The sequence below is a fragment of the Arachis ipaensis genome, chromosome B03, assembly GCF_000816755.2.
Source record: "Arachis ipaensis cultivar K30076 chromosome B03, Araip1.1, whole genome shotgun sequence".
NCBI classification, from domain to species: domain Eukaryota; kingdom Viridiplantae; phylum Streptophyta; class Magnoliopsida; order Fabales; family Fabaceae; genus Arachis; species Arachis ipaensis.
Genome location: NC_029787.2, coordinates 13,684,462 through 13,704,445, shown reverse-complemented (window position 1 = coordinate 13,704,445; position 19,984 = coordinate 13,684,462). Strand labels below are relative to the sequence as shown.

Genomic DNA, 19,984 nt, shown 5'->3' with positions numbered 1-19,984 from the left:
TGCTTATTTGGCAAAATTTGAAAATCAACCAATCATCTTTTAGTAAAAGATTTTTAAAAAAATTAAAATAAATTTTTTTTATCTATTATTATTCAATTAAAACATAAAGTACTAATTAAATACAATAAATATACATGAAAGTGTCATACTAATAATAATTATAAAATTTTCAGTTACAAATATTAAAATTCTACAACTTATACATGTTAATACTCTTACTACTACATTATTTAGTCTATTTATACATGCTACATAAGATTCTACTACTCTTTATTTCTTAATCTCATACCAATTAGCAAAAACTCCTTCAAATAAGATTAAATTTGCCATATTTAATTTTTTTACTAAATACATTCAAATATATTTTCTTTATTAACAACGGGACTTAAAGTCCCAAAAAAACAAATTAAAAGACAACAGTTCTTGAAAATAAGATGCCGACAGAATCAGCGTGAAGATGAAGAAGGATACAAGAAGGTAAATTAAAGAATACATGACAGCCAAAAGATAAACTATGACTATAATTAGCCATTCCATCTGCACAAGAATTTGCTTCTCGAAACTGATGTTGTATTCTCCAATTGATTAGTCTGCTGCACCTCTCTCTAGTTGCCAAAATAAGGGCTCGAAAAGAATGCAAATCAATATAATCATGAAGAACAAGTCTTACTGCAGTAACTGAGTCCACCTTCACAACCACATGATTATACCTTAGGTTTACAGCAAGGTCCACACCTATTAAAATTTTCTAGAGCTCTGCCGAAATAACCGAGGTAAAAGCTAAGTTTGCACTAAAACTAACTAGAAACATTCCATCCATATCTCTAATTCTGCAAGCTGCTTTTTCATTATCTAGAACCGAACTGTCTATTTTTAGCTTAACAAAAGGAGGTTGTGGGGGTTCCATTTAATCTGCCTCTCAAGATAATTGCCAACTACCTTTCTAACTCGACTCACTTCAGCTTGAGCATGTTGAAAGTCCTTTGCTAGATAGACAGCAAAGGGAGCAACCTTCTTCTCCTCAGTAATATCATCAACATCAAAAACAAATTTATTTTGCCAATACGATAAGGAATTCATCGTAGTAACAAAAATAAGGGGTTGAAATTGTCCTTGATAGAGAGATTTGGTAGATGAATTCTCTAACAACTAAGCCAAGAGATGATAGTTAAAGAAGTTACTCGAAACTAAACTATTATCAATGCTCATCCACGGGCCTCTCGCCACCTTGCAATCACAGAGTACACGGAGCAAAGATTCAGGGGATACACCACAAATGACACAACTATCTTCCTCCCCCATTAGTCTTCTGGTGCGTTCTGCATTGATCAAAAGGACCTGGCCAGCAGAAAGACCGCAGTCGTTGCGGAGCCTCCAGCTTCCATATTTTTTAGAATAAGGAAGCATTTGAGTCATTCGCATGTCCCAAAAAGATAGCACAAGCCGACTTAATGGAGAAGACACCACTCTATACCATAAGCCAAACCAAAGTATCGATGCCCTAAAACGGTTTAATAGAAGCAAAAATATAATACCAATCCTCTCACAGTATAGTACCAATCTGGTCATAGTCCCAATGACCATTAATAACAAACTTGCAAATCCTCTCTTCCAGCATCTCTTTGCTAACTTCTAGCTGAGCAAAGTCCACAAGATTATGAATACCTGAAATTCATTGGTCAGTTCAGAAATTAATCTCAGTATCAGATCCGACCCTCCATATGAGATTATTCTGAAAGTCCTTTCAAATCCTTTGGATGTCTTGCTTTAACAATAGGAAGAGTAGCCTCACTGCATCCATATTTACTTCGAAGAACTTTAACCCAAAGATCTCTTCTATTATGGACAAGTTTTCGGACTAATTCATCAAATTTGCATTATTAAGAACTCACGCAAGTCTAAAGCCAAGACTTATGTCTTAGGCGAACAAAAGGTTTCCCACTTAAAAAGATGAGGCTTTTTAACCAAATCAGCTCTCCCAAACAAAATTGCGACATATGTTGTCAATTCGATCACAAATACTCAAAGGCAGCTTCATGGTTTGCATTAATAAGTTTTGTGGCTTGGAATGCAATTTTCTTTTCTTTAAGTGAAAGAGCTAAATCAAATCATGGGCTAAAGGTCATTTTATTTATTAAAAAATGCTAATATATCACATAAATTGAGATAAGTATATATGAGTAGTGTACGTTCCTCTTGAATGAGAATGAGAATATCATACCCGTTATGTCATCAGATATGGCTAAATGAAGTTTAGGATGAAGTTTATATTAGGGTAACTGTTTATTCTCTTATTTATTGCCCACATTTATTTATTTTCTACTTCTGTATCTGTTTATTTTTTATTCTTTATTTTTTATTGTTGATTGCTTGAAAATTTCTTAATGTTTGTTTATGTAGATCATATAGTAGACTGTATCTTTTGTCTCCTTTATTAGGCTTTTTAATCAGTGCTCAGAAGTGGTTATGTGGAGTTGTCAGTATTAATTTCTTTGCTGTTGCTAGATGTAGATTTGCTTCTATGATCATTCCTTTTTTCCAAAATAAACTTCAAGTATTGAATCCTTTTCTATGTTGATGCACATCTTTGTTATTATATAATGTGTGTGTTTTTTAATTGGTTGTTGCTGCCTTCTTTTTGTTTTTTTTTTTAGGATTTGTTATTTCAATTTTTAAATGATTCAGAAAAGGTTTGTGTGTTCAAGATTGTTGTCATAGGTCATCTGCCTTTGAAATTAAAGTGCTTTTGAAATTGAAGAGGAACATTGACGCAGAATTTGAGAAGGCTCTCCAAAATACTGCAGGTCCTTGCTCAAAGATTGTCAAGGTTGAGGACATTTCGGATGGATATCTTAACCATCATAACTTAGTTTATTGACTTAGGTCTAGCATATTGAAATTCCAAATTAGATTTTACTTGTCATGTGTATAGAAGGACATAGCTTATATTAGAGTGCAGAATTTTCAATTCTCTTCTATAAATGTAATTAGTTGATGTTACCAATTATGGTTATATGAATAAAATGCAACAGCTTTATTAGCTCTTTAGTGCCTTATTTAAACTTCTTTGGTTTTCTTAGGAGTTCTTTTGTATGTCTATCTTGCACATTATGTGATGCCTATTTTTATGAAACTACGACTTATTTTTACATAGAGTAAGAAACTGATCAAATCCACTATTTTGGGAGAATATTGATAAATCATGACTTGTGCCTAGCTAATTATTTAGTGTGATTGCTTTCATAGGTCTACTTTGACCTTACCCCATAGGTTTTTAGCCTTATGCAGGTTATGTTTTGAAATAGATATGATGATAAAAAATTTATAGACAAAGTGATTTATTTTATATATAAGGGTAAACATATGGTTGGTTTCCTCTCTTTTTAGTGGTGATAACTCTCTTCCTCTTCTTTTCCAACAGGAACTCCAAAAGGCATGTTGTATCATTCAGTTGTTATATCCACAAAGAGATATCCATTTGCTTCTTTGTTTCAATGTGTGTAATTCTATACTTTGTGATCACTTTAAATCATATCTAATTATTATGCTACTGCAAGATTGAACAAGATGAGTACTTTAAAAATGATAGTAAAATTACAACAGAGAAAAGGTGAGTTAGTTTTTTTCTTTATTAGCTCACAAGATGAGGATATGGTAAGTAATCTAATGTTCTTTGTTAAATTAAAGCATCTTATCTTCTACATAACAATTTCTTCTATTTATTCTTGGTTTCTTTTATAGTTGTTAAGCCAAGAGTTTCAGCTCAGAAAACTCACACTTCTCACCGTAATTGATTCCATGTTATTTTTTTTATACTATTATATTTTATATCTTTTCATTTTCCCAAATTAGTTGTGCATGCTATCATAGATTTTGCATATGTTTTTTTTTTTTTTATCTTATTTTGCAGTTGACTCCATGCGGTTAAATCAGTCTCCTACAACAAGTTTATTTACCATTATATCAGGTTCTATTATAAGAAAATATGTAGTCTCAAATTTTGGTAAGATTTGATATATGAATTTATTCTTTTTGTCTCAAATATGCTAATTGATTGTTCTTGTTTGTTCGATTTGGTTAAATGCTATACTTCTTTGGAGTTATAGATCAATCATCAGAGATTTATGATGCTTCTATAAGTATTGCACCTATGCTTGTTGATGTTCATGATCATCCATTATTTGCACAAAGTGAAATGCAATGTTAGTTTCTTGTGAGGTATTGACTAAATAATAATAATAAATTTAAAGAAGAAAAACCGAGTATAATCATATGGGGTAACATAATGGCGTCTTCAATCAAACATACTTGAACAAGCACAATAGTGAAACATAAAACAAAGAAAAAAATATATAGTTGAGACAAAGAGTTAAACTTGCCTACTAGCTATCCACAATCCACCATCAACAACAGTACAACACCTTGCACCTACACCTAGACCAGCATCACTTTTCACCAATGCGCCCAGACTCTAATATTGAATCTAAGTAGCAGAGTAGAGGAAGATTTCAACAGCATAGGCAAAGAAAGAAAGACATTGAGAGTGAGCAAAATAACAAATAATAACCAAGAAAACAGAACACAAAAACTCGCCACAAATGTAGCAGAGCAATGATCTAAAGAAGAAACAGAGCCACCTGGAGACAGTGAGAGGGAAGCACAAGCACAACCTTCGAAAGAATAGAGCTATAAGACGCGACTTCAACCCACAGTAGAGGAGAATCACCAGCAGATCCTGCAGTGGAGCAGATAGAAGAAAGTGTGGCAAAAGTGTCCAATGAGAGAGTGATAAGGCGACCGGCGACGGCGTTTGAAGATGAGTCAATGGTGGTTTAACTTAGCTTAGGATTTTGGGTGAAACTGAATGAGAAATTTGAAAAGATTTCAAATAGCTTCCCTGTTATTTTGGGCCTGACTCATTTGTACCGTTCTAGTAATCAAACTTCTGTAATTAATATTTATGTAAATGTTACTTAATTATAATATTGCAATTTAAACTATTGTTTGCATATTTAAATAATTGAATGAATATTAATATATATATTTTTAAATTAATATTATAAACCCTAAATATGAATTTTTGAAACGAGGTTATGTGTGGTTGATTTTTTTTCATTCCTCTCTGATCCTTGTTCAAGCAAGACGTTATGGGGCATACAAAGTCAACAGATATAAGTTTAGAACTATGGCAAAGGATGAAGGGATGAGAACCTAAAATAGTGGAGTATATATCTCGTCTAATACACGAAATTATGCAAGCATGCGTGACAAAAAAAGTGATTGTTGGAATGTTCCATATTATGGCAAAATAGTTGATATAATTGAATTGAATTACAGCTATCGGTTCTCAGTCGTGTTGTTCAAATGTGTTTGGGCAGATACGACTACTAGTAGAGGCATCAAACAAGATCATTCGGGTCTTACTAGTGTTAACTTCTCTCGTTCGATACACATCGGTGATCGAGAAGACCATGAACTGTACATATTGGCATCAGAGGCTCATCTTGTATACTATGTAGATGATGAGTAGATAAAGAATGGAGTGTAGTGATTCATATGAAGCCATGAGACTTTTATGACATGGGAGAAGAGAATGAAGAAGCTGAAGTTAGTTTTTCTCCACAGCCAGGGTTGAACAAGTCATCAGCAGGTAACATTGGAGACTTACAATTGACAATAGATGATGATATAGAACTCCCCGCAGACAATACTTCTGAAAATATCGACGAGGTTGCATAATAGAAATAGGATTAAAGTCAATGTACTTTAAAAAGGGTCTTTGTGTAGTTAATGTGTTTAATAATTTTAATGGTGTATATAGTTTGATTGTTATATCACGATTGGTATTTTCAGAATTCAATTAAGTCTTTACTGAATGATTGGTTTTAATAAATAAAAGCCGTTTTCCATTTCTATATATGATTTATTTAGAAAAAGTTAGCTTACAATGAAGTATTAATTTTGTTATTATTGTTGTTATTTTTAATGTCGTTGTTATGATAATCATGCTATCTATTAGTTATAATCAATGCTAATATTGTTATGACTAATAAATATTAGTAAACCTAAAATGATAGCGTAACAGGACAAATGAAAAGGGACGACTTTTCATCATGTTGTGCAATTACAACATTCGCTAAAGAAATGGCCATGACATCTCCATTCTTTTTATTGGAATATGCAATTCCTGTTGCTAGAGACATGGTTTCGTAGAGTGAATGTTAGGTGTTGGTTGGAGGCTATACCAGGACGCTCTTGTTTCAACCAATATTTGGAAATGATTAACGAATCTACCATACAGGTTTGTTCATTAGTTATACCCTTTCAAACTTATCTTAAACTATATTTGATTAATACATATTTTAAGTTAACATATGCTAACAAATTTGTTGCAATAATATTTACTACGTCAACATTCATATTTGTAGAAACTTTATGAATCAGGATTAATGTACGAGAAAAAATTTGGATATGTTTTTGTGACATGTGCATCTGGGAACTGAAGACATATACTTGCTGAATTGAAGGTACAAAAACTATATAATATAGAAAGTTCATCATAAAGAAATAGTGTTTTACGAAAATATGATGAACCATATGTTTTATTATATAAATGCGCTTTACAAACAAGTATGCGGTTGAGTTGGATATTGCATCACAGGAGGAAATGAAATTTATAGAATTGCACATTACAAAGTTTCTTTCCAAGAAATCTACCCAAACTATCAACAAGGGAGATGGTAATTGTTGTTTATTTTTGTTTAATTTTGAACCCTGTTTTAGCATATTAACGTACCTTTTTCTTTTTCTAAATTAATATCTAATAACTTTGGGAGTTGTTGGTTTCTTCTGATTATACTAAGATTTTTGTATGCGGGTTGATATTTTCACTGTTATCTGAATATTCATGCAAAATAGTTAATGACAGTCTAGATAGGGCATAGATTGATTCAGAAGATAATTTAGATGATATCTCCTCCGTTGGAATTGACATCTCCATGCAGTTTGATCTGAATAAGGTTCCGGAAGAAGACAATGAAACTTTAGATGACCAACAAAGAGAAGATGACGTAAAAAGGGCTTCAATCTGAACAAAAAGCCATGATTTGGAGATGACATATCAGATCTTTTATCACATGAAGCCAGTAGATTCTTGACAAAATATTTTTTTGCCAGGTCAATACCATGTTGAAGAGAAATTTGACCTTTTATTTTAAGACTTATATTGTTTTCCTTAATTTAATGGTTTGGGTTGCGATATTACATATTTCACTACTTTAAGAATTTATTAATTTAGGTTTAGTAAGTTATAACTTCGAAGAAGCCTAAAATTTATGTATGTTCAATTGAAATTAGCATTAATTTATACATATTTTACATATTTCTTTTATATTTATGCTTGAATGTAAACTTAAAAGATCTTATAGTAAACAAGAAAATCTAATTTGTAAATTTTTTCACATGATTAAAAAAATATTTTTTTAAATTGATTAATTTTTTTACGTAAAACAAATCTAAAATAGTGTTTAGGTAACAGTGACTCAAACATATTTCTCAAAATAAACTTATTAGAATATATCAAAAATTAAAATACGGGCAAACTCAATTTAATTAATAATAAAAAATTCTAATTTTACGACAGACGATATTTTTCTATTACAACATTGAAGAAACTAGTGAGAACTTAAGTAGTTTATTCTTTTTTGTTTTTTAAAAGAGACTACATCCAAATATAAAAGTGAGGAATTTAACAAATTTGGCGGCGGTTGGGATGAATCCGCCGCTAAAAGTAAATTTTGTCTCAGCGACTACTTCCCGCAATTAGGTCAATTTAGCGGTGGTTACACTATAACTGCCGCTAAATGCCAAACGAATAGCAACACCAAACCTAGCCGCCATATCAACCGCCGTTATTTTTCAGACGGCGGCAGTTTTTTACAACTACTGTTACTATCTACCGGATTTATTATCTCTGCAATCATAGTGCGGGTGGGTTTGGTGGTTGTAATGGTTTTTATAATAGATTTATAATTTTGGTGTTTATGGTCATATTCAGGTTTTAGTAATTGGCAAAATAATTGATATTGGAGTAGTGATAGTAAAAACATTTTTGGCAAAAACATTATAAATTAAAAAAAGTAAAGTATATTTTTTGTTGTTAAAATTTGTTTAAAATTTTATAAGTATTCTTAGGTATTATTTTGTTTCAATTTTGTAACAATTTTTTTATTTTCATCAAACGTACCTTTATTAGCTAAGTTTTTAAGAAATTTAGGATCAATCTAGTAACAATGTATGATAACTAAAAATTAATGATAGAAATCTGTATCTGATTTGCTTGTATTGAAGATTATCTTTGTATTACTGAATTAGTCCTAAACTTCTTGAAAATTTAGCTGTGAAGAATACATTTAATACAACTCAAAAATTTATAGACAAATTTAAAATAAAATAAAATTTATGAGTATTTTTAAATTTTGAGTAATTATCCAAAATTTCTGAGGTTTTTAATATTGGATAATTTAGTCCGTAGGTTTCAAAATCCACAAAATAGTCCTTAAAACTGCATTTGTTTGTAAGTACGAGACACTAAGACATGAACATAGGCTACATTTCGTTACAGACATAAGACACTGACAGAGACACAGAAACATAAAATCATGTTTGATAGATGAGACATGGACAAAAATATTGTGTCTAAAGACACTGAATTAATGTACTTTGTGTCCATCCTGATAGGGATGACATAGAGACACTAACAAAAGACACAACTTATTTTTTATTTTTTCTTTCATTATTCTTATTATTATTTCATAATTATATTTTTTTATTATTATATTTTTCTTTTCAAATTATTTGAATAAAAAAATGATAATAAATTGAACTTTCATCATTTGTTCTAGTTTATTACTAAACAAAATACTAGAATATTATTTTTTTTTGTCTTATTTTTAGTGTCTTATCGTATTTTGTCCCGTTCTTAAAACCAAATGTATCTATAGAGACACAAAATCATATTTCAGAGACAAGACATAGACAGAGATTGTGTATAGAGATACTGAATTAGTTTATTATGTGTCTTTCCTAACAAGAAGAACATAACGATACTAACAAAAGATAAAACCTATTTTTTATTTTTTTATTATTTCTATCAAATTTTTATAATTATATTTTTTATCGTTATATTTTTTTCTTAAATCTTTTTGTATGATAAAATATAGTAAATTAGAATTTCATAATTTATTCTAATTTATCACCAAATAAAATATAACACTAATTTTTGTATCTTTATCATTTGTGTCGTGTTTTTAATATCTTGTCTTGTCATATTCTCATAACTAATGCAACCTAATATTTACCTCCGATAGACAATATAACCCTCTCTAGTTTGATTTGTTTAATTAAAATGACTATTTTAAAATTTTTAAATTTTTTTAGAAATTATTTTAAAATTTTTTAAACTATTTTATACTTTATTTTTCGGATTAAATTAGAAGAGACTATATTATCCAACGAAATAAATAATAAAAAATAGAAACTATTTTATATATTTTAAAAAAAATTAGTGTCTAATTTTAAAATCTAATAGAATGATTTAAGTAATTACTCTTATCACTTTTGGTAAATTTGAGAGAAAACAAATATAATTTTCCGAAGTGAAAATATTTTTTTCTTAGAAAATATTTTTTTATTAATAGGGTGTGGACTTGTGGGCCGGACTAGTTAGATACCCTACATTCTCCTCCCCGTCCGCGCCTATAAATATACCATGATAGGGCATCGTTTTTTCCATTTTGCTCTCATTGTCATTTATGCAACGCGAGAAAAGAAAACTCTTTCCTCTCGCCTCTGCCAGGGCTTTTGATATTGTCCGATCCTGAAGACCAAAATTGAAAGATAGAACAGAAAAGAAGACAAGAACTATTGATCAAACTTAAAAAGAACATTGACACATAAATTCGAAGCAAAAATCAATTCTATATTATAAAGAATAAACAAATAATAACTGCATTTTCTTTTCCGTCACCGTTCTGGTTGCCATGGATATTAGGTTTCCTTATTCGCCGGCGGAAACTGCAAATGTCCGTACGGTTCAGTTCGGAATTCTCAGCCTCGACGAAATCGTAATGTTTTCCAACTTAAAATATTTCAAAACCCTCGAACTTGAAGAAACCACAATGATTGTGATTGTGATTGTGATTGTGATTGTGTGTGTGTGCGTGTGCAGAGGAGAAACTCTGTGGTGGAAATCGAGCACGGGGAGAGCTCGGAAAAGGGGAAGCCAAAGGTCGGAGGGTTGAGCGACCCTCGCCTTGGAACCGTTGATAGGAAGATCCGGTGTGCCACGTGTACGGCTGATATGGCTGAGTGCCCGGGGCATTTCGGTCACTTGGAGCTCGCTAAGCCAATGTTTCACGTTGGTTTCTTGAAGACGGTGCTCACCGTCATGCGTTGTGTTTGCTTCAACTGCTCCAAGCTTTTGGCGCGTGAGGTCTGATTTCAAATGTTTTGAGAACCATGCATTGAGTTAATAGGAGGAAGGAGCTTAGTTGCTTTTGTTCAATTTGAATTTTATCTGAATTCTTGTTTAGTAGTCTCTTTTTAAGTTGACTATGGTTTTGGAGCAGGATAAGAAGTTTGAACAAGCTTTGAAGATTGGGAACCCCAAAAACAGGCTGAAGAGGATCTTGGATGCTTGCAAAAACATAAGCAAGTGTCAAGGTGGTGAAGATTCTGAGGAGCTGGTTCGAATTGGCTGCGGTGCCTTGCAGCCCAAGATTACTATTGACGGTATGAACATGATTGCTGAGTATAAGGCTCTGAGGAACAAAAACAATGACCATGAACAGCTTCCTGAACCTGAAGAAAGGAAACAGATTCTTTCTGCAGAAAGAGTAATAATTGATATTTGATCCGAGTTCGGAATTTATATTATTATGTTGACTTCTATGTTTGTTGCTAAATAGTAAATAATAAATAGACATGTTGAATCAATTGAAGGTTCTTGGTGTTCTAAAAAGGATAAGCGACGAGGACTGCGAATTGTTGGGCTTGAATCCGCAGTTTGCCCGTCCTGATTGGATGATCTTGCAAGTTCTTCCAATTCCTCCTCCACCAGTGAGACCTTCTGTTATGATGCACTCATCCTGTAGGTGTGAGGAAAGTGTTCTCTTCTCTTGCACTGTCTTTACTTGCTGTACAAGTTTTCTAAGCTCTTTAAATTTAATTAATCCTTTACCAATGATAGTGATGAATGATAACATTTTCATCTTTATCTTACCTAGATTATGTTATTGTTGGTGCATGTAGGATGACTTGACTCATCAGTTAGCCACAATCATCAAGCACAATGAAAATTTGAAGAGACATGAGAAAAATGGATCACCTCAGCATATTGTTTCAGAGTTTTCTAAGTTGTTGCAGTTCCATATAACCACATATTTTGATAACGAGTTGCCGGGACTGCCAAGAGTATGATTGTGTTCATATGCCACCGTTTACTACTGATATAATCTGCATTTCCTTTATAACCATTGAATTTGGAATTTTGATAAAATTTTCATAGGCTACTCAAAGAACAGGAAGGCCTATCAAATCAATTTGTAGCAGGCTTAAAGCCAAAGAAGGTCGGATTAGAGGAAATTTGATGGGGAAAAGAGTTGATTTTTCTGCTCGAACGGTTATTACACCAGACCCGAACATTAACATTGATGAACTCGGAGTGCCATGGAGTATTGCTTTGAACCTTACATACCCTGAGACTGTAACTCCATATAATATTGAAAGGTTGTCCTTTGGATATGGTTTTCTACTTGCTTGGCTTTTAAAACATTTTGTATAATTATTAACCAAACAAAGAATTTTAATTTACAAAAAAATGTGAAAAACAGGTTGAAGGAGCTTGTAGAGTATGGACCCAATCCCCCACCTGGGAAAACTGGTGCCAAGTACATCATTCGCGATGATGGGCAAAGGCTTGATCTCAGATATTTGAAGAAAAATTGCCATCCCCATTTGGAGATAGGATACAAGGCATTGTGTTTTAGATGATAACAATTTCTCTTCTTATTTTAAAAAGGTTTCCTCTTGATGTCTGCTAATAGTTTCAATTGTTGTGATTTTAGGTGGAGCGCCATTTGATGGACGGAGACTTAGTTCTCTTCAATCGTCAGCCTAGTCTTCATAAAATGTCCATTATGGGGCACAGAATCAAAATCATGCCTTATTCTACGTTTCGGCTTAATTTGTCGGTAACTAAGCCTTATAATGCTGATTTTGATGGGGATGAAATGAACATGCATGTTCCTCAGTCATTTGAAACCAGAGCAGAGGTGTTGGAGCTCATGATGGTGCCTAAATGCATTGTGTCTCCTCAATCAAACAGACCAGTAATGGATATTGTTCAAGACACACTATTAGGATGCAGAAAAATCACCAAGAGAGATACCTTCATCACAAAGGTATTATTCGCCGAATTTTTATATATTGCTGCAGTTACTTGATATATGAAAAAGTTCTTGTACAAGCTCTTCAGATTAATGAATTTTTTGTTTTCCTTTTTCTTTTTTAAAGGATGTATTTATGAACATTCTAATGTGGTGGGAAGATTTCGACGGGAATGTTCCTACACCAGCAATATTGAAGCCAGAACCATTGTGGACTGGGAAACAAGTTTTCAATCTTATTATTCCCAAGCAAATAAATTTAACTAGGTATTCTAGCTGGCATGATGATAACGAAGGAGGATCATCAATAACTCCAGGGGATACTATGGTCAGAATTGAAAAAGGGGAACTACTTACCGGAACTCTTTGCAAAAAGACACTTGGAGCATCTACTGGAAGTCTCATTCATGTCATTTGGTATGCAACATCACTATATAAAATGTTAATGTTCCATTCATCTTTACAACTTCTTTGCAAAGGGTTGAATTGATCTTGGTAAACTTGGTGGCTTTGGAAACTGTTAAATTCAGTTACTTTCTTCTTTGCACACCCTCACTAATGTTGGCTTGAATACAGGGAAGACGCTGGCCCCGATGCAGCTCGTAAATTTCTTGGTCACACTCAGTGGCTTGTAAACTACTGGCTTCTGCAGAATTCTTTTAGCATTGGAATTGGTGATTCGATTGCGGACGCTTCCACTATGGAGGTTATTAACCAGACTATTTCAGAGGCAAAGGAGAAAGTGAAAAAACTATTCAGGGATGCTCAAGAAAAGAAGTTGGAGTCTGAACCCGGTCAGACAATGATGGACACATTTGAGAGGAAAGTGAATGAGGTGATTCAATTATATTGCAGGTCACTTTGATCTATTACTGAATTCTGCATTTGTTTGAATATGATATTTCATGTTATTGGCAATCTTAGGTGCTGAACGAAGCTCGTAATGATGCCGGGAAAAAAGCGCAGACAAGTTTATCTGAGAGCAATAATCTGAAAGCAATGGTGACAGCTGGTTCCAAAGGAAGTTTTATCAATATATCTCAGATGACTGCTTGTCTTGGTCAACAGAATGTTGAAGGCAAGCGAATTCCATTTGGGTTCATAGATAGGACACTGCCACACTTTACAAAAGATGATTATGGGCCTGAAAGCCGAGGCTTTGTGGAGAACTCGTATCTTCGAGGGCTGACCCCACAAGAGTTCTTTTTCCATGCCATGGGAGGTAGGGAAGGTATTATTGATACTGCAGTGAAGACCTCTGAAACTGGATACATCCAAAGGCGGCTTGTGAAGGCTATGGAGGATATTATGGTCAAATACGATGGAACTGTTAGGAACTCCGTAGGAGATGTCATACAATTTCTCTATGGAGAAGATGGTATGGATGCTGTTTGGATTGAAACACAGAATCTTGATTCCCTGAAAATGAAAAAGTCAGACTTTGATAGGACCTTTAAGTATGAGTTTGATAAGGAGAACTGGAATCCTAGTTACATGCTTGAAGGGTCTATTAAAGACTTGAAATCCAGCATAGAGCTTCGTAATGTACTTGAGGCTGAAGTTGAAATGCTTGAACATGATAGACATCTGCTTGCAACTGAGATTGCCACTACTGGTGCTAGTTCTCTTCCACTGCCTGTTAACCTTAAGAGGCTTATCAGGAATGCTCAGAAGACATTTAAAATCGACTTTCGAATGCCTTCTGATATGGACCCGATTGAAATTGTAGAAGCTGTTGATAAGCTACAGGAGAGACTTAAAGTTGTTCCTGGTGATGATCTCCTTAGTCAAGAAGCTCAGAAGAATGCTACCCTCTTGTTCAATATTTTGCTCCGCAGCACTTTTGCTAGTAAACGTGTTTTGGAAGAACATAGGCTCTCTCGTGAGGCATTTGAGTGGCTAGTGGGAGAAATAGAATCAAGGTTCCTGCAGTCACTTGTAGCCTCTGGGGAAATGATTGGTTGTGTAGCAGCGCAATCAATTGGTGAGCCTGCTACTCAGATGACTCTCAACACCTTCCACTATGCTGGTGTTAGTGCTAAGAACGTTACACTTGGTGTTCCGAGGTTAAGGGAAATCATTAATGTTGCAAAGAGGATCAAAACACCTTCTTTGTCGGTATTTTTGAATCCCGAGACTGGCAAGACTAAAGAAAGGGCCAAGGGTGTGCAGTGTGCTTTAGAATATACTACTCTTAGGAGTGTGACTCAGGCTACAGAGGTTTGGTATGATCCAGACCCCCAGAGTACAATAATTGAAGAAGATGTTGATTTTGTGAAGTCTTACTTTGAAATGCCCGATGAAGAAGTTCCTCTTGATAAAATGTCACCTTGGTTGCTTCGCATAGAACTGAATCGTGAAATGATGGTGGATAAGAAGTTGAGTATGGCTGACATTGCTGAGAAGATTAACCTTGAATTTGATTCTGATCTGCAATTCCAGTAAAAGGGTCTTGCAGGAATATAAGCTTTCCCGCGAAGCGTTTGAATGGTTAGTGGGAGAGATAGAATCAAGATTCCAGCAGTCACTAGTAACTGCAGGGGAAATGATTGGTTGTGTGGCGGCACAATCTATTGGGGAGCCGGCTACTCAAATGACTCTCAACACATTCCACTATGCTGGTGTAAGTGCTAAGAATGTTACACTTGGTGTTCCCAGGTTAACAGAAATTATAAATGTGGCCAAGAGAATCAAAACACCTTCCTTGTCTGTGTATTTGAAACCTGAGGTTAGTAGGACTTCAGAGGAGGCCAAACGTGTGCAGTGTGATTTAGAGCTTACTACACTTAGGAGAGTGACACAAGCTACAGAGGTGTGGTATGATCCAGACCCATTGTATACTGTAATTGAAGAAGATGTTGATTTTGTGAAGTTGTACAATGAAATGCCTGATGAAGAAGTTGCTCTTGAAAGAATGTCACCTTGGTTGCTTCGCATAGAATTGAACCGAGAGATGATGGTGGATAAGAAGTTGAGCATGGCTGACATCGCTGAGGAGATAAAACATGTGTTTGATGATGATTTGAAATGTATTTTCAATGATGACAATGCTGAAAAGCTCATACTTCGAATCCGAATCATGAATGATGAAGCCCACCGGGGAGAGATTCAGGATGATTCTGCTGATGATGTTTTCTTAAAGAGAATAGAAAGCAACATGCTTACTGAGATGACATTACGTGGCATCTCTGGCATCAGCAAAGTTTTTATAAAAAGTATTGACGTTCCAAAATTTGATGACAATGAAGGTTTTCAGACTCATAAGGAATGGATGCTTGAAACTGAAGGTGTCAACCTTTTAGCTGCAATGTGCCATGAGCAAGTTGATGCAACAAGGACCATAAGCAACCACCTTATTGAAATTATTGAAGTCTTTGGAATTGAGGCAGTTCGGCGGGCTCTTCTGAATGAATTGCGTGCTGTCATCTCTTTTGATGGATCTTATGTCAATTACAGGCATCTCGCTATTCTTTGTGATACTATGACTTATCGTGGCCATTTGATGTCAATTACGCGCCATGGTATCAACCGAAATGATACCGGTCCAATGATGAGATGCTCATTTGAACAGACTGTTGATATTCTCCTTGATGCTGCAGCATATGCTGAGGCTGATCACTTAAGGGGTGTCAGCGAAAACATCATGTTAGGCCAGCTTGCGCCCCTTGGCACTGGACAATGCTCTCTGTATCTTAATGATGAGATGATTAAGAATGCATTTGATCTCCAGCTACCTGGTTATATGGATGGTCTTGACTTTGGCATGACACCTGCTCATTTCTCCATGTCAACTCCCTATCTTGATGGCTTGATGTCACCAACTCATTTGTCCAGTCCAAATCTGCGCCCATCACCAATTAATAATGCAGTTTTTTCACCTTATGGAATGGCCTGTGGTTACTGCACATATCGAAGTAACTACAGTATATCTTCACCTGCTTATGATCCAGTTTCACCTAAGTACACTCCCACTGATCCTGGATATAGCCCTGTGTCACCAAGTTATAGTCCTCTTTCCCCAACTTACAGGTGAGTCATTCTTTGAATTCTTTTAATATTGGTTTCTGGAAATCTATATGATAAATGGAACTTGCAACCAAACTGTATTGATATCCTGAAAACTTTATTTTCATAAAAAACTCTTTGGATTTGACTCGGAAACTATTATCTTTTGCAGCCCGGTGTCTCCGACATATAGTCCTATATCACCTGCATATAGCCCCTTCTCTCCTGGGTGCAGCCTTACATCACCAAGCTGTAGTCCTATATCACCTGCATATAGCCCCTCTTCTCCTGGGTACAGCCCTACATCACCAAGCTATAGTCCTACTTCCCCTTATTACAGTCGGTTATCTGCAGAGTATAGTCCCACATCACCATACTATAGGTGAGTCATTCTTTGGATTCTTTTGATTGTTGAACTTTGCTAATGGATGCAGAAATGGAACTTGCTAACACTTTTAAAATGAGGATGAGCCTTAACCTTGGTTCTCAATATTAGCTTTTTGGGTAGTTGAAAATAGTCTAGTGACTTTGGTTCTCAACTGCACACTTGTTTTGTTATAGTTCTTCACTCCAACTAACTATATGCCATATTATTTTGTAGCCCCTCATCACCATCTTATTCTCCATCCAGCCCAACATTTAGTCCAAGCAGGTAAGTTAAGAACAACAGTACAAATGTTCTCTTTCTTTCTTTCTTTTTTCTTTCTTTCTTTCTTTCTTACTTATGTGTTGCTAAAATTGCAAGAGGTTGCATTTCTTCTTTTGTTTGACTAATTCACTTTTTTGCATTTTACAAGTCTGGATTTCAGCCTAACTTCTCCACAGTTCAGGTATGCATCTATAGATATCATTATTTTAGTTGCCAAATATCTGGGCATGTCTATTAATTTTGCCATTCTATTTCATCATTTGTAGTGCTTCAACGGAATACTCGCCAAGTCGACCTGGTTACTCACAGGCATCAACCAGCCAATACACTCCATAGACAAGTGCCAAGGATGAGGATGATAATACAACTCTTTGAGGTAAACTCACACCTGAAGAAAATTAATCTTTGTCATGATTTCTATCTTTATTGGATGGAGTATTTGACAGTAAACATAATTATGAAAATCTTCACTAGGTATATAAGGTGATTCAATATTCACTTGATTCTGTTTTGCTCCTATGATTCAACAAATGTGCATTTCAAAATCAAAAGATTTTTAAATAGTCTTATTTTTTTTCAAAGAAAAAAATAATACAAGAGGTGTTATTATTTTAAATGTAAAATTACTTTATGCTAAAATAATATTAGTGAACCTATTTTTCTAAAATATTTTTCAAACACAATAATGGCCAGATTTTTGGAAAATTGGAGGATATTTATTGTTGCTAGTATAAGAATTCAAGGGAAAAAGAAAGAGGTTTTGATGTTGGTATTCTTGCACTTTAACTTCCCTTGGGATTCATGGTTGTAACAATAATGAGTGATATATGCATTTGCTCAGGTGTGACTACTGAATTCAATTCTGAATCTAATCTATCACTGAAAAGTATCTAAGACTGGTGTGCATAGCTCAGCACAACTTGAGGCTTAAGGACAAGATCGATTTGGATTTGGCTATGATGGAGAAAGTATAAAGTGGTTCTTAAAGGACTTTTTAAAATGATTCTAAATGTGTTGTAATTCAATCGTACAAGTTAGTTTGTAAATTTATGTTTTCACCCAAAATTTATAATAATTATAAAAAGGCCTGAATCATTAATGAAAGAATTTTTATTTGAATGCGATTAGGGAGGGGTTAGGTTTCTGGACTTTTTATAATTTGGATTTTTGATAGACATCCGTATAAAGTACTAACATTTTTAGCTCTATATATAAAATTAATATTGGACACAAGTAACCGAAAAAAAAAAAAAGTTCTATATCCATGTAATTTTTTCATTCAAACTATCTAAGTAACTTCAATCAGACGCGCCTCCTCAACCCCCTTACGCGTTTGTTATACATGCGTCTCATATAACGTAAACCTTGTTCTCTTCTCGCGTTTTCGTTCTTCTTCTTCTTCTTCAACCTAATAAAATTTGTCATTCTCCTCTGTTCGCGTTTTTTTTTCTCTGCTCGCATTCTTCATTATTGATCTGCATTGAATTTAACGTAATAAGCTCCGTCGTTCTTCTTCTTCGATCTACACTTTTGATTGGAAACAATGAATGATTCAACTTGAAATCAGTTGAATGAGGTTATTACGTTGAGACAGCTAGGAAATGATTGCTGCATGCTATCACAATAATCTTAAACACTGAATAAAGTAAAAGGAGGCCGAACAACATTCATATGGTGAATCAAAATCACAAAGGCCACCGAACTGAAGAATGTTCATGTGGTGAATAAATGGTGATCAACTTTCAATAAAAAAGAATAGTATTTCTCCTCTTCTTCCTCCTCCTCTTTCTTCTTTCAAATTCGCGCACGTAGGTTCTTCTTCTTCTTCTTCTCCTTCTCCTTCTCCTTCTTCTTTCGTTATAATCATCACCAACGACACCAACATTTTGCTCGGTAAAGTGGAGTTGCTCATTTTGATTCACTTTATTGTTAATGTATTCAGTTGAGTCCTTGTGCTGCAGAAATGTTTTTCTTACTAATTGAATGTTTATCACGTTTTATCCAGCACATGATTGATGTTCGCTTCAGTGGTATTGGTCATTTCAGTTCACCTTGTTATGTGTTCAGTTGACTTATTTTGCATGGAAAAATGCTATTCTTGATGATTGAATGTTTATGACGTTTTATTCAGCACATGAATGTTGCTCAGTTCAGTGGAGTTGCTCATTTTGATTTACTTGATTGTTAGTGTGTTCAATTGAGTCTTTATGCATGTAAAAATATTTTTCTTTGATGATTAAATGTTTGTGACGTTTTATTTAGCATATGAATGATGTTCGGTTAAGTGGAGTTGGCCATTTCGGTTCATTTCTGCTCTGCACAATTTAAAACTCTTCCTCCTCACCTTCTACTACTTCTTCACCAGGGAAAGAAAGAGGAAAAAACAAAAAAAAAAAAATACAGCAGCAATAACAATAAAAAAATGAAGATAAGGAGAAAACACGTGAAGAAGAAGGAACGCGAATAAGAAGGAGGAAAATGAGGAGGAGGAGGAAGGCGAATCTCTGTTGCTGTTTTCGTTCGTTTCTGGTTGTTCCTTGCCAAATCTTCTCGCAATTCTTCTCCAGTAGTGGTTTTCACAGAGAACGTGACTGAAGTTTGAGTGATTTTGAGAGAGATTCGAAGAGAATGAGCGGTTTTGTGTTGAGGAAGAAGTAACGTTTTTTCATAATGAGCACGAAGTTACGAAGGGTTTTCGAGCGTGTGTTTTCACTCGTCATTAATGTGCGTGAATCTATTTAAATTTGGGCCAACTTAATTACATGAATTACATGGATGTGTAGCGCACCCGAAAAAAAAAATATTAGTTAATAGTTTATGAATTAAAACTCACAAAACATAGTGTAAATAAGAAAAAAAATTCCCAAACAAAGTGTCTATAATA

General features: G+C 34.3%; 1 protein-coding gene across 1 annotated transcript; it reads left to right on the top strand.

The window, feature by feature from the left end:
• LOC107629713 (DNA-directed RNA polymerase II subunit 1) lies at window positions 9,807–18,168 on the top strand. Its single transcript, XM_021118225.1, is given in 17 exon segments — window positions 9,807–10,124; window positions 10,229–10,596; window positions 10,598–10,895; window positions 11,002–11,160; window positions 11,311–11,472; window positions 11,567–11,787; window positions 11,892–12,033; window positions 12,126–12,461; window positions 12,574–12,863; window positions 13,023–13,281; window positions 13,371–14,858; window positions 15,451–16,475; window positions 16,624–16,833; window positions 17,053–17,103; window positions 17,249–17,281; window positions 17,367–17,476; window positions 17,942–18,168. Coding segments are annotated over 16 exon segments (5,196 nt in total). The 5' UTR covers window positions 9,807–10,040; the 3' UTR covers window positions 17,437–17,476; window positions 17,942–18,168.